We start from the raw sequence: 15,022 nt of genomic DNA on the forward strand, positions 1-15,022 counted from the left end.
CAACCGGTTCTGCTCAGAGCACGTGGAGCTTCCGGCAGATCCCCGGCCTTGCAACCTCTTCCCCGGCTTGCGTGTCTCCCGAGCCCATCTTCCGTGCAGCAGGCCGCAGCGGCTCCATGTGGTCAGGGCTCCCTCCTCACCTCTGCAAGGAGATTGGAGTGCCTGATCCCCATATACTCCAGGGAGCCCGGAGTCTGAGTTAACCTGATGCTCCCCACCTCTGCTTGCTCCTTGTAGTCTGCTTGTCCTGGCCACCTGGGGCCGGGTATCCTGCTACAGTTCCGCCCGCGGGACTGCATCGTGGGGTGGTTTGACAACCCAGAGAGCCGGGAAAGGACAGGCCTGGACCCCGAGGTTTTCATTTCAGGCCAAGGGAAAGCGTGCCAAAGACTGGCATGGCGGGGCACAGAGCTTTAAGGCAGGAACGCAGGCTCTGGGAAAGAGGAGCTGCAAACGCCCAGCCAGATTAACAAGGTGGGCACTCTGGGAAAGAGCTTCAGACCCACCCGGGGCTGGGGGCGTGGCTCGCAAGCAGCCTGCGGAGTGAAGGGCTTTGGCCTGTTGTTCTTGGAACACGAAGAGGACCTTGGGCAAGAGGGATTCAGGTAACTGGGTCAGAAGTCAGAAAAGGGACTGCTAGCCTCATGGTCGTCTCAGGCCTGGACACAGTGGGAGTGATGGGTGTGTGGGGACACTTGGTGTCTGCCGCAGTAGGACCCAGGCCTGGGCTACGGGGGACAGTGTGAGAGAGCTGAGCCCGGTGGCCACAGCCGGACGATGGCCCCAGAAGTCGGGAGCAGCGTGGAGGAGGGAGGCAGGCTGCCTCGGCCCCACCGAAGCCCGCTGAGCAGGGGACTGCCAGGGCATGTCGCCCACGCCTGCCCGGTGTGCCAGTCATCCATCTGCGCTGATAAAACCATTGGAATTCTCCCCAGCCCACACAGCCAACAGCAAAGGAGACGAAAGGCCACACAAACATCCACTTGCAACTCTGCCTCTTGTCCAAGGTGGTGGTTTAGGAAGATTGCAAAGCTTAGCAACTGCCCTGGCTTCTCATCCTGCGCTTTACGAGGGCAGAAGACGCGGCTGAGCCCTGGCCAAGTCCTCACCAGAGCTTCTCGTTTCCCAGGGCAGATGCCAGTCCTTAGAGCCATCTAATAGGGGCAGATGCACTCACAGTGGTCTGACTTGTCCTGCCCCAGGCGGGCTAGGACCCCAGAGTTGTCTGAGCCATCTGCTGCCCTGTACCTGTGGCTCAGCCCCCAGCTGCTGGACTGCAGCGTGTATTTTGGTTTCTTGGAGGCTGCCATTTGGCAAGGCCCCAGGCTGACTCCTCCTCAAGTGCACTCACCGGCGCTCACCTGCAGGGCATGAAACTGGAATCTGCCGGTGCTGACAGGAGCAGCAGAGGCCCAGGGAGCCACCTGCAGCCAAGAAGGCCCGATGGGCTTCCCGGGTGGAGCCAAGTCCTGGGTGGGTGAAAAGAGCCCAGGAGACAGGGCAGCCATTTACCCCCATGGCTCTGGACAGCGCTTGGGACAGGAAGGGGCATGCCAGAGGCTGTCAACCACCACGTGCCCTTCACCCGCTTCTCGGGGTGCACTCCTAGCGCTTTTCTAGCACATCTGCTTTGGCATGTATGGGTGTGATTAAAATTATTTGGTGAATGATCTTATTCCATGAGTGTCTTTTTTTTTTTTTTTTTTTTTTTTTTTTTTTTTTTTTTTTTTTTTTTTTTTTTTTTTTTTTTTTTTTTTAAACTGTCTCATTATGTAGCGCCTGTTGGCCTTGAACTCCTGGCGGTCCTCCTGTCTCAGCCTCCCAAGTGCTGATTTACAGGTGTGCACCACCATGGTGGGGTTCATGAGTGGCTGTAGTTGTGCCATCATGGCTGCCTCTATGTCCTGGATTGATTCAAAATGTTGACCTTTTATGGTCATTTTGACTTTGGGTAAGAGCCAGAAGTCGCACGGTGCCATATCCGGTGAAGAAGGTGGATGAGTTCACAGTGTCATGTTTTTGATTTGATAGAAATTGCCACAAACGTTTGACCCACACAAGGACTGATCATAAACTATAGTGAATATTTAAATTAAGTTTATTACACTAACAGACATAATGCCATTAATTCTCAAAATAACCCTGATTTGAACATATTTACCTCATCTTTCTTGACAATGTGTCTTTTACTGTGACGAGTTTTTAAAATCCAAGCCCTTCTGTATCTTTCCGTCTTTCCTTCTGTGTATCTCAGCCTCCCCGCACCAAACATAAATCCTCCACCACCTAACCCGGCTTCTGACTAAAAATCTTTGCCAGGAGCGCCACCTAGCGGCCAGACCGGCGGTCTCTTTTTTTTCTCAGTCATTTATCAAAAGCGTCCTGTGTTCTCCCAGAGGCTGGCAGGGAGGGCAGCTTCTCCCTAGATGGAAATTGGGAAGTTTCTCTCAAAAGCCTGGCAATTGTGCATCCCTTTTGAGCAGCAATTCTACTTCTGGGGAGTTCTCCAGGTGATGACCGTGTTGCCACATTTCGACTACGTGGTTATTTATCCCAGCTTCAAAGGCCAATGTTGGAAATAAGCTGTCCCAGTCTCGCTGTGGTCAGTGCTGCGCAGCCCACCCAGTGGAATGCATTGTGCGTCACCATCATAGGCCCGGCCTGGGAAGAGTATGAAAACAATGGGTCTGAGTCTGCAACTCGGAAAGCTGCGCTTTGGAGCAGTCTGGCCCTTGACGCGTGTAGGGAAGCCAGTTGCCTTGTCTGGGGGAGATGGTTTCCCAGGCTGTGGTGTCAGGAACGCATGGCCTTTGTGCACAGTGTGGGGTCAGAGTGCCAGGAAGCCCCTCACACCTGGCAGTGGGCAAGGCTCAGAGGCAGCACATTCGCAGGTGGGAGCGGTTTCTGCCAGCATCCAGCTGTCTTGGGTTATTGCCAAATGCTTCTCAGATTCTTGTTTTGTTTTTTGAGACAAAGTGAATGCGATGTCTTTGACAAGCTCTCAGGGCTGTGGTGTGTAGCAGGCACATCTGGGGTGGAGTGACCTAGGGCCTTGGTAGCTTGGGACTCACGCACTTCCAGAACAGAACCGTGGCACGATTTCCACCTTGCGAGGGTGGCTCAAGGAGCTGGGCTCCCTTCACCCCAGGAGGTTTGGACTGATCCTCTGTGACCTTGCTCTGCAAGTGCCTTTGGCCTCCCACCCCGTCCTGGATGCTGCAGAGTGGCCCGGGCCTTAGGGGACCTTCGCAGTGAGACAGGGCCAACCGCTGCCCCTTCTGAAAAGCCAGTGCCTTCTGTTCCTGGGATGCAGCTGGGGGTTTTGTGGTGGTAGCGAGTCTGTGTCACAGCCCTTGCTTGTCACATGCCCCTTTCGGGAGACCCCTTCTACCCAGGCTGCATTGGGGGGTAGGGGTCCTGCTCATCTCCGGCCTCAGTGAGCCACCCCTCTACAGGGCCATGCTATGGACTCAGGGTTTCTCCGGCAGGGGCAGCTATGCAAAGGCCAGTGGCCAAGCAGACAACAGCTGCTCGGGGGTCTTTGGTCCAGTGTGGCCCTCCCTGAGTGTCTCAGCCCCTGCTGCTTGTGGAACGGGTTTGTCTGGGATGTTCTCCTGCTTCCTCCCACTGTTACGGGTTGGATGTTGTCCCCGAGGAGAGGTCCTCACCTCCAGTGTCCATTGTACACATAGGTCAGGATGAGGGTGGGCCCTGACTCAGTGACCAGTGTCCCCAGGAGGGAGTACAGAGGGCGGTGATAGTCACAGATCCGTGCTGAGTCACCCCAAGGGTGTGGCAACTGCAGAGCTGGGAGAGGCAAGGTGGCCAGTCCTGTGGTCGCCCTGTGGTCAGTCCTGTCACTCTTGACAAGGAGAAGAAAAGAAGGGGACATCCTTCCCTCCACCAGAATCCTTTGTCTCCCACAGCCTCTGTCACCGCCAGCCTGCCCAGGTTGGCCGGGAGCTGCAGGGCCAGCACCTTTCTTGTACCCCAGCCCGTGGGCTGGAAGTCATGGGGACACTGCCCCAGAGTCCAGCCCGACCAGTTGCATGCCCTTTTGCCCTCTGTCTTCATCTCCTGCCATGCCACCTGGACCACGCTGGGCTCCTAGCTCACCCTGTCCACATCTCAGCCCAGATGCCAACTCCTCAGTGAAGCCTGGTCTTGTCCCCGCCTTGGCCTGGACCTGTCCTCCCGCTGACCCCCATTGCTGCAGTGTACATCTGCCTGCACCCCAGGACTCAGGGTGCCCTTGCTGCATGTGATTTCCACTGGGGTGCAGGCTGCATTCCTTTCTTCCTGGACAGAGCCACAGTGGCCCAGTGGGTGCTCCCTGGGAGTGCGGCATCCACGTGGCCAGGAGCTGGCACCCACGGGACACTTCGCATGCAGGAACAGAGGCTGTGTACACCGGGCGGCTCCTCTCTGACTTTCCAGAATTCAGGGAAAAGGACTTATGGGTTTCACACTGCTTAAAAGTAACTCCCAAGCTTAGAGATGTTTCAGCAATGCTGGAAAAGATTCCCAAGCCGATGCAGGAGATTCTGACAAATGGATGCATCTCAGCACTGGAATCAGCACAGATTTCCTGTGCTGTGGTGGAACATCTGTGTGTGTGTGTGTGTGTGTAGTCTTAAGCCTTTTAAAATTTTGAGTCAGGTTCTTGCTAAGTTACCCAGGCCAGCCTTGAACGTATGTTCCTCCTGACTCAGCCTCAAGTGTTAGGATTACAGGTGTGCACTACCACATCTGGCTAGAGTACAGTCCTTTGCTTGGGAAAATCTTTGGGCTGGTATTTCTGTCCTGCTCAATAGCTTCTGCTGTGACTGCCCAGAGGAAGGAGGCAGGTGGGGCAGCTCTGGGGAACACAGGCCCTCTGGACAGGAAGCTGAGGCAGGAGGCCATGCCCAGGTTGCACCTGCTTTGTTCCTGTTACAGTGAGGACCCTCAATCATGCAGGGAACAGCGTGATCAAGCCAAGTTTTCTCAGGGCCCCGTCCCATTCTGGGAAGATGGTTTGCTGGGGACTTGAAGGGGCTGTGGGGAAGGCGCTGAGCCAGAGGCGAGGGGCAGCAGGGATCTATCAGGTATGATGCTTTTGGGGTGCTGCCAGCAGACCCCATGGATACCTGGGCATGGGGGTACAGGCTGAGGGGACCTGCTGGGCCCCCTCAGTCCAGCTTGGGGGATGGGTGAGCCGTTTTCCACAAGGGCATCCAGCTGGGGACATGGCTTCCTAGGGATTCTGGGCTCAGGAGCAGCCTGGGGCATCAGGTAGGACATGCGGTGCCAGGCCCCAGGAGTGGCCATGGGCCGGGCTGCATGTCCTGGACAGCACAGATCGGGCCACGGGGAGAGGTGGGGCCGTGGCCACTGGTCAGCACTGTGGGTGTTCACCACTGTGGTCGGTAGGGCACGGCCCCTCCCTGGAGGCCGGTCCGGGAAACATCACCTGCAATCGTGCTGGGAGAGGAGGTGGAGGCGTGAGCCATGCTTTGCCAGGAGCAGGCAAGTGTTTGTTCTCACACATGTGTGTTCTTATATTTTCACAAAGTGAGAAAAAACATAAAAGCAAAGGGAGGAAGCCTTGAACTTTGAAAGCGGGGCCAAAGACTGTCTGAGACAATGGCACCGTCCCTGGCCTCTCTGGCCTCCTGCATGGCCTTGAGGACTACTGTGTTTGTTTGTAGTGCAGTTTCTTTGAGGGCTGAGACCCACGTCTTTCCTCTTGGGCTGTTTGGGTCTTGCAGTAGTGTGTCCCGTTGTGGCCACTTTCCGGGGCATGTGTCAGTGTCTCAGTGCTGAAGCCAAGGTTAAAAATAGTGACAAAAGAGCACATTTTCAGGAGGCCATGGCTACATGCTCCCAGGAGAGAGAACTGTGCAGGTGCTACGTGGTGTCCCTGTGGACCTGAGCCTGCCACGCAGCCAGGGAGAGGGAGCCCAGGTGCTGTGGCCTTCCCTGTGCTCGGCCTTTCCTCTCATTCTCCAGGTCCCTGGGGGATCGAGGCCCATGGAGTGGTGGCTGAGGCTCCCCTGCACCGCACCAGGGCCCGCAGCCCTGTCCCTGGCAGACTCTGTCCACAGGTTGTGCACACAGCCTTCTCCAGGGCTTAAGTTCACCCTCACGCTGCATTTTTTGTAAATTTTCTAATTGCACCAGGGTGGGGAACACCACCGCCTGGGAGGTGGCTGGGAGTGTGAGCCTCAGTTTCCCCTTAGAAGCAGGAGGGTTGCAGAGAACACTCAAGAACTGGTAACGGCAGCTCAAGGGGACAGGGCAGCTGTGGTTCCTGCCCCACCACTCCTCCCTGACCTTCAGGAGCTTTGACCTTCTTCCCAGCAGGCTTTGGGGTGAGGCGCTTCCTGGTGAGGGCCCAAACCACAGGGGCCGAGGGGCACTGTATACGAAGGAAGATGACTGGCGCAAAGGGGCGCAGAGTGGCATGGTCAGCACTAGTGTCAGCGTGGCCCACAATCTGCAGCCTTCTCCTAATTCAGAGGGGCCGGCGGGAGCGAGGCTTCGGGCTGACTTTCCACCTCTGCCTGACTCCTCGGCCCCGACCCCCTCCCCATGGTGTAAAACAGTTTCTTGAGGATGCATCGCAGCCAGGGCAGACTTCCTGGTGACCCGGCTGCAGGCGCGTCTCACAGCAGCCTCGGCAGCCAAGTGGAGGGGTCCTCAGGCTGTCGTAGGGTGGTCTTCCTGCAGCCCCGCGCCCCCTTCAGTGTGCCCGGTGCTCCTCACCTCCTATGGCCCCACCCATTCCCAGAAGTGTGCAAGCTGGCGATGGCATCCAGGAACCCAGGATCCCAGGGGCAGCAGGGCCACTGCTTTGAGCCCACGTGCAGTGTATCGCACGGCGGGCTGTGTGTGCTGTGACTCATGGCGGCTCACTGACACCTTCACCGATGGCTGCTGTGCCGCCCGGCGTGGTGCCCAGCGGCCCTTAGCCGCTTGCAGGCCTTAGCTAACTGAAATTAAGTGAGTCAGGACTCAGCTGCTCCTTCATGCCTCCTGCATGTGAAGAGCTGGCCATGTGCGCCCAGGGACTGCTGCGGACACCATGTGACCCCGCCTGCCAGTGCGGGGTGCTGTGAGCAGAGCCACTCCAGCACCTCCGATGCCCCTGTGCCCCACAGCCCCTTGTGCCACCCTACTCCACCACTCCCAACAGAGCAGCCCCAGTGGCTGGGCCCGGTGGCTGGTGCCCTAGTTTGCACATGAGCTGAGCCGAGAGCAGCCTGGGATGTTTGTCAGTCCCAGACCCTGGATGTAGAAAGGACTTCACAGCTGTCATGAGCTGAGGATCTGAGGGGGTGGGTGCCCTGGATCACCCCATGGTTCAGACTCAGGATGGGGCCCTCCCAAAGCAGGCAAGAGGGTCACAGCCAGGAGATCTGGGACACTGTGCTGCTGGTGTGGACAGCTGCATGCCGGGAGCTGGGAAGGGTGGCAAGGCAGGTCCGCGACACCCAGAGGGTCCGCCCAGGACACCCTGACCTGAGCTCAGTGAGAGTTTTGGACTTCTACCAAAAACCACTGAGTCTGCGGCCTTGGGTACAGCAACCCTAGGACACGTGGTCCTGTGACTGAGACCCAAGTGGGTGACTGCATTTCCCAAGTGGCAAAAAGTATTTGGGTCCAAACTGAACCCAGGAATCTCCCCCCACACACACCTGCAGGACAGAGCCGCACATCCCTCTGGTGCTCTGCTGTCATCAGCTGTTGCCGTGGTACCCACAGGGCCTGGAACAGGGCTGGCTCCACGGCTACTCCACCTGCCCCACCCAGCTCCCCGCTGCAGGTGCTGACCCACAGGAAGTTCTGCCCTGGGAGAAAGGCACAAGGCCCTGCCAAAGTAAACCCCCTGACTCCAGGTGCTGTTTGCTGACACAATGGGAGAGCGCTCTTTGTCTCCCCCAGCAAAGTGGCATGGTCACCGGCCGTGAGAGGCAGGACAGCCTTTGCTGGGCTTTTGGAGCTGTTGGTCATTCCTGACCTGACAGTACGGAAACGTCCCAAGATGATGGGAGTAGGTTGTGTGTGGAACTGTGTATTTACTCTAGGGGCAAGAACGTAATGCCATGAAAACTAAAACGCTATAAAGATCGAGACGTTTTCTAATTAGAAAAGAGGAACCCAGACTGGTGCAGCCCAAAGGGCACCTGCCGGCTGACAGGGCCCCGCCCAGTGCCCCCTCTGCCCCACAAGGCTCTCAGCCGGTGCTGCCCTGCAGTGGGAGAGCACTGAGGTCACTGCCCTGTGCTCACGAAATAAGTGTTTAGATGCTCACAGAACTCTATCTTGGGTGGCAATTAGACGGGGTGGCCCTGGTTGTCCTTCCAGCAGGGGGCATGTGGCAGGGGCCAACAGAGAAGCGAGCCCGGGGACCGACAATCCTCCAGAAGCCGAGGCACAAACCCAGGGCCTGGCCCACGGGCTGGGGTCAGTGTGGTAGGGAGGGTGTGTGGTGCCCATCGTGGGGCATCTAGGGAGATGCTGAGGCCTGAGTCTGTGGAGACACAGCCCCCAGGACCTGTGTGCTGATCCTGCCCCTGGAGTGACAGGTGGCATGAAGTCAAGGATCTTTGGGTGGGAAGCTCGTCCTGGGAAATCACAGGGTCCTTTGCCAGGGAGGCAGCAGGCCAGACAAGGAGCTGCGACGGGTAGCAGAGGTCAGCAGCGGTCTGAAGGCGAGGCTGGGGCTGCAGGAAGGAAGGCGGGCGGCTCCTTGAGCGGGAAAGCAGCCTCCCACAGCATCAGAGGAAGCCAGCCCCGCTAGGCTGAGCCTCCAACACCTGGCCTCCTGGCAGATTTTGTTCCACTCACTCGGAGCCACTGTCTCGGTACTGGGATGTGGCAGTGGCCCCAGACACAGGTGCAGCCAGAGAAGAGGAAGTGGGGGGAAAGGACGGCGTCAGGACACCTGACAAACAGGATACCCAGCTGCAGGAGGGAGGGTGGGGCTGTGGGTGAGGATGGCCCCACCTGAGGTGTCCGGCTAGACCCGGGTTGCCGCGCACTGCCTGGGGGCCTGGGAGATGTCCGCGTCCCGGGCTTCCGCTCCCTTTTCCCCCTAGTGCTTCCTCAGGACTGCCTTCCCTGGTGACCAGAAAGCGCAGAGTGGGAGCAAGGCCCTTCTCTTTATTTGGCTCAGGGGCCATGGGGCCCGGAATGGGAAGCCTGGAGCGCGCACTGCCCTTGCTTCGTCTGCTCTGCCCGTTCACGTGGACTCGGCCAGGGCCCGGAAGGATGCGCGCACCTTACGGTCCTGCAGGGGCTGAAGTGGGCGGTAGTTGTTCACCATGGCCTCCTCCTCTTCACCAGGTGCAGAGAACAGCAGTGTTCGGAACGCGGACAGCTGGAACAGAGAGCAGCCAGAGCGATCACGGAGCCGTGCCCTGTGTCCTGGTGTCTGTCCCCGAACTGAGTCAGGGTGGCCCACATGACCCACAGAACTGGGCGGCTTCCACCTCGGTCTTCAGGACTACTTGCTGTGGGGAAGCTGTGGGAACACCTGTAGATTCTGGACCTCTCAGTTCACTGGCAGAGGCCAGGAGAGGGAATCAGTGACTGTTGCTCTCTTAACAACTTGAGTTTTGGACCTATTTGTTATACAGCGATTGGTAACTAACACAGTAGGTGCTACATAACCGTGATTCTGCATCCTCCAGATCAACCAATTACAGATGGAAAATATTCTGCCCCAAAATTCTGTCTGTGCTGAACACACATCGGCTTTTTTCCTGATCATTACGCCCTAAACAGTGCAACAATCATTTACATGGAATTTACATTGCACACAGTATGAAAAGTCATCTAGAACTACTTTGAAGTGAGTGGTTTTACATCAGTGCTTTTCTCCCAAGTGTATTTTTCCTTTATTTCTCTTTTTCCTTCGTATATGCATAAATAAATGTACGTGTGTGTATATATACACACACTTATACACGTTTCTAATCCAGGCTATCGTGCTGTAACCCATGAAAACTATTCTGGCACCCAAAGAAATGACACGTGTGAGGCGTAATAGGAAACGAGAGGGAAGACCCAGCTTCAGTCTGTACATATCGAAAAGGAAACATGAAAACACCATCTGGAGACGTTTACACAGTGACTGCTCATCTGCAGTCCTGTGGACCTGTAACACTTTGTCCACCCTTCAGTGAAGTAGTAAAAATATTCATCTAACGTTACTGTTACTTGCTGGTTTTGTTAATTTTTCGATGGTAATATTCTATCCTTATGACACTGTCGCAACCGAATTGACCTTGCCATCTTGGCATTAGTAGGTATGGGAGACAATGCATCGGCATCTCTGTTGCTGTAACATGTTAGGCATTATACGCTATCGACTCTAGTTTAAGTGTTTCAGGTGGAAAGCGTTCTTTTGAGTTTCCATTTTGAATGTCTTGAAAGGACGGTGTCAGGGCACCTGACAAACAGAGGACACCCAGGTGCAGGAGGAAGGGTGGGGCTGTAGGTGAGGGCTGGCTGGACCAGGTGGCCTCACACCGCCTGGGGGCCCACGTCCCGGGATTGCGCGTGCCCATGCTCCCTCAGGGACTCCCTTCCCTGGTGACCAGAAAACTCTTCCCTGCCACAAATCTAAACAAACAATAAACTACTAATGCCTGCAGCATTTATCTATGTCCCTAATCTAATCTGTAGTTTATGTTTGCAGCTATTTTCTCCCAGTTCATTTCACATAATAAGTAAAAATAAGTTGTTCCAAAACAAGTCACCTAGAGATGATTTAAAGTATCTGGAAAGATGTGTGTAGGTTACATAGAAATACTACACCTTTTTCTTTTCTTTTCTCCTTTTTTTCCCCCAGCACTTGGGATCAAACCCAGAGGTACTAAGCTACACCCCCAGCCCTTTTTAGTCTTTAATTTGCGGACTTGAACTAGTGATCCTCCTGCCTCAGCCTCCCCAGAAGCTGGGATTACTGCCATGTGCCACTAGTGCAGGTATGTGCCATTTCTACTGGACTTGAGGACCCATGGATTTTGATATCTGCGGGATTCTGCAGCCTGATCCCCAAGGATGCCGAAGGACAACTACACTGTAAGTGCCAGGGCATTCTCTGGTTCACTTTTCATGCTGGGAAATGGGAGCCCACCTTTACACGTGTTCCCCTTCTTCCCTGAGCACGCTCAGGAATGGTGTGAGGGTGACGCTCACACACATCACCAGCTCAGCACGGAGCTGTGTGCCTCACGTGCACGGGGTGAGCTGGGTGCATGGTGGACAGGTGGCCCTGAAGCTGGTGCCCAGTGCACTTGGGCTCCCTGCACTCTGGGGTGCACAGTGGACCCCTCCCATCCCCCGAGGGGCACACTTTGGGACAGCCGTGCACACTAGCGTAATCTGCTCTGTAGCAACCTCCCGGCCAGACAGCCACACCCTGAGGCCTGTGCCATAGCTCCTGGCTTTTCCTGTGCAGACTTGATGTGTGTGGGCACTGGCAGTGGATAAGTCTGCTGAGGAATGGAGGGGTTTTGGTGACAAGGTGCCATTTTCCACCCAGCCCCTTCCTTGAGCCTGCCACAGGTCTGGCTAGGGACAGGGCAGATAATCTGCACCTCACACCTCAAAGTGCCAGCCGGCCCAGAAGTTGTTGTCATCTGTGGCTGCTTCCCACAGAGGGTGAGGCTGGAGGGGCTGAGAGCCCATCGGGAGCCCTGGAGATGATAAGTGCTGCAGAGATCGATTAGTGATGTCTGTCCTGGCAGGGGAGGGGATGCCCACTGCACCATCATCATCCTGGGGTCTACACTGCCTTAGCAGTTCCACAGACCCTCAAGATTCCCAGAGAAACAATAATATAAAATTTAAGGTTATACAAAAATTATCTAGTCCTTTTAGGAAAAAAATCAAGTATTTGTGTAAGAACAAGAAGAGAATAAAAACCACTGCAGAACCTTGGGGTGAGTGCTATTAACTTCTTGATGTGTGACCGTGGGGCAGAACTGGCTTTGCTCTTCCCCTTCCCTGACCCCACTGACGCAGCTCCTACTTGACCCACTCTGGGCAGAGGAATGTGGGCGCACACCTGGCAAGCAGAGGCTTTGAGTGTGCTATTTGGTTGGCTGGATTCTGGGCCTGTCCTGATTCCCAGCCCCAGGCTTCTATAAACCCACTGGGCCTCCCCAGCCCACCACGGACCATGAGAAGAGCAGAAAAAGTTTGCCATGAGCTGTGGCATGTTGGGTGGCTCGTTCCACAGCACCCTGGAAGCCAGTGCTGACGGATGCATCCTGTCTGGACTGTTCTCCGGGCATACACTGGCCCATTACTCCTAATAGAGAGCTCCTCTGCTGTCTACATTTTGTACTTTTCTATCATTCAGAGAAGTGGGTCTGAGTGTAAAGTCTGCTCTTCTCTTTCAACAAGTGCTCTGCCACCGAGCCACGCCCAACGGTGACATCACTTCCTGGCAAATGCCTTCCCACCGTGGCCAGAACTCTGTCCCATTTCCTCATCACTTCTGCTCTTTCCCACAGTTCTACCCTGACTGGCCCAGAACATCAGGGCTGACAGGTCAGACCCTGTGTCCTCAGGGCTCACCCGGCCTTGTGTGGTCCCTGAAGATGGGACAGTACCATGTGGCACCCATGTCCCCGCCCACCCCGGCCCAGTGCCAACGCGGGACAAAGCTCGCGGTGCTGTCCCCTGCCCCAGTCCTTGCTCCCTTACCCCTCCCATCAGGCCGGTGACGCCGGAGTGCTGCTCACCTGGCTGGGAGCCACCTCGATGGGCTTCTTGTGGATGATCCAGGTGACTGACTCGGCCAGCGGCGGGGTGGTGAGGGAGCCAGCATAGGTCCAGTAGTCCTGGCAGGCAGGCAGCAGGCAGGAAGGGTTGAAGGGTCCTAGGGCCACCTGCGCATCCTGAAAGCAAGGCCACAGCAGTCAGCGCGGAGGCCACAAGGGCCGGGAGAGCCGAGGACCCAGAAGCACACCAGGAAGGGACAGATTCCACCCAAAGGAGGAACATGGGCACGTGACCCTCCGTATAGAGCAGTGTCCGGGGCTTCCACCTCCTGCTTTGCAAGCAAAAGGGCCTGAGTTCAATTCCCAGTACCAAACACAAACAGATCAGTGTCCCACCAAACACGTAGTTTTTTTCCTTTTAAAGCTATTAATTGGTGTATACCTTGGCTGTGGAAAAATTACATTAAAAATTTTTTTTGGGGGGACTGGGGATCAAACTCGGGACCTTGTGCTTTCGAGGCAGGCAGCGGAACCACTGAGCTACATCCCCAGCTGAAAAATTACATTTTTTATTGTGGTAAAACATATATGACATAAAATTGACCAACTTAGGTGTTATTTTTTTCTTTGCATCTATGTAACCCAGGCTGGCCTCAAACTCAGGTCGATCCTCCTGCCTCAGCCTCAGGTGTGCACCAACATGCCCGGCCATCTTAGGCCTTTGCAAGTGACCTTAAGGACAGCCACTCTGCCACACAGCTGCTGCCTGAGCTCAGCCGGCCGGCCTGTCCTGCTTGGGGCCTCTGCCCAGGTCTGTGTTGCTTCCTTTCTGTGTTCTAAGTGACAGTGACCATTCCTTCATTCACGCATGTGCTCGTTCACGAGTGGGGCTGAGGCCCCTGGGAGCCTGACTGCCCCAGGGACACGGTCAGACAAAGGGACAGCTAGCTGCCCGTCTGTGGCTCCCGCAGAGTACACCCGGGAAGCCTCTGGCCGTTTGTGCATCCGGGTGCTGGGATAATGTGGGTAGAGGGGCAGCACGGCTGAGGGGCGTCCTGGAGCCCTCACTGAGGTGGGTGACACCCTCGGAAGGGGAGCCCCTGCTGCTGCCCCCGACCTCCGCCCAGGCAGGGGGCTGCCCTGGTTCTGCCTGATGCTGCTCAGCTAACCGGGCACAGCTGTTCTGTGGGGACCCACGCACTCTAGCGGAGAGAGTGGGCCTGGCTGCTCAGGGACCGCCTGGCAGCGGCTTTACCCTGTGTACCCGAGGGGGGCACACAGCCAGGCGAAGGCTGGGCCGGGCAGTGCCCCAGCAGAGGCCAGGCACCTGAGCTCCACCCTGTGCTGCGGGGGAGGTGGGTCCAGTGACCCTGACTGGGGCCTCCCTGCTGCCACCTTCTCCGTAGCCCCAGCCCCCAAGCCAACTGGACCCTAAGGACCTGGCGCCACAGGCCCATTCTGTCCTGACCCTGCTGGCCTGGATGTCTATGGTGACATCACCACTTCATGGATGGGGAAACTGAGGCTCTGAGAGCTTGAAGCTCTTCCACAGAGGCAGAGGACAGAACTAGAGCATCAGAGCTTTGAACCTGGAGTCTGAGGAGAGCCTGCCCTAGGCTGGGGCAGAAGACCCCGGGAGTCCTGGCCGGGAGGGGTCTCCAGGCCTTTGCTCCCTCTCTGGGGAGCCGTGCCAGGGTGGCCTGCGAAAAGTGCTTTCATCTCCACGCCTCCTGGGTGGAGGCGAGGCCCAGGGCAGCCCAGGCCCGGAACCGAGCCCCGCCGCCCTCCATCTGGGTAGGAAGCTGGTCCCGCAGCATCCAGAGCTCTGCTTCCCACCAGGAGGTGGGGATCCCTGGGGTGCGACTGGCGACTGGCGGGGAAACACCCATGGCCTGGTTGGTTCTAGCCTAGGACCAGCGAGGAAGAGCTAGTGGCTTCAGGACTTCCGAGGGGGAGCGGAGGGGTGACCTGTCTCAGGCACAGTGAGGAGGCCAACATCAATGGGAGGCCACGCCCGGGCCATTGTCGGACAGCGGGAGCCTCTGCCGTCCCCATCCCCCGGCACCCTCCCCCGGGAGCGCCTGTGTCTGGTACGAAATAAATAAACTCCATTCTCTTGGATTTCCACTTGTCCATCAAAGTCCCTTCCGCTGGCCTTGGAGACCGAGGACTATTATCTTTACTGACCTGTGGCAAGCCCCGCCAACTTGTGCCAGGTAAACTGAGTGCTTGGCCCCACCCTGGCTGAAGGGCGCCAGGCAACCTCCGGGGCTCTCCGGTCCCCCCCCCCCCCCCCCCCC

General features: G+C 56.7%; 1 protein-coding gene across 1 annotated transcript in view; it reads right to left on the reverse strand.

The window, feature by feature from the left end:
• Positions 1-9,108: 9,108 nt before the first annotated feature.
• Ca5a (carbonic anhydrase 5A) overlaps positions 9,109-15,022 on the reverse strand; it is a 22,434-nt gene continuing 16,520 nt past the window's right edge. Inside the window, exons 7-8 of the mRNA XM_010627619.2 lie at positions 12,744-12,899; positions 9,109-9,364 (exon numbers count right to left, since the gene is read on the reverse strand). Coding sequence (XP_010625921.1) covers positions 9,227-9,364; positions 12,744-12,899 — 294 coding nt within the window. The 3' untranslated portion in view covers positions 9,109-9,226. The remainder of the gene's footprint in view (positions 9,365-12,743; positions 12,900-15,022) is intronic.

Source organism: Fukomys damarensis, unplaced genomic scaffold (assembly GCF_012274545.1).
Source record: "Fukomys damarensis isolate Sample0158 unplaced genomic scaffold, DMR_v1.0_HiC HiC_scaffold_32, whole genome shotgun sequence".
NCBI classification, from domain to species: Eukaryota; Metazoa; Chordata; class Mammalia; order Rodentia; family Bathyergidae; genus Fukomys; species Fukomys damarensis.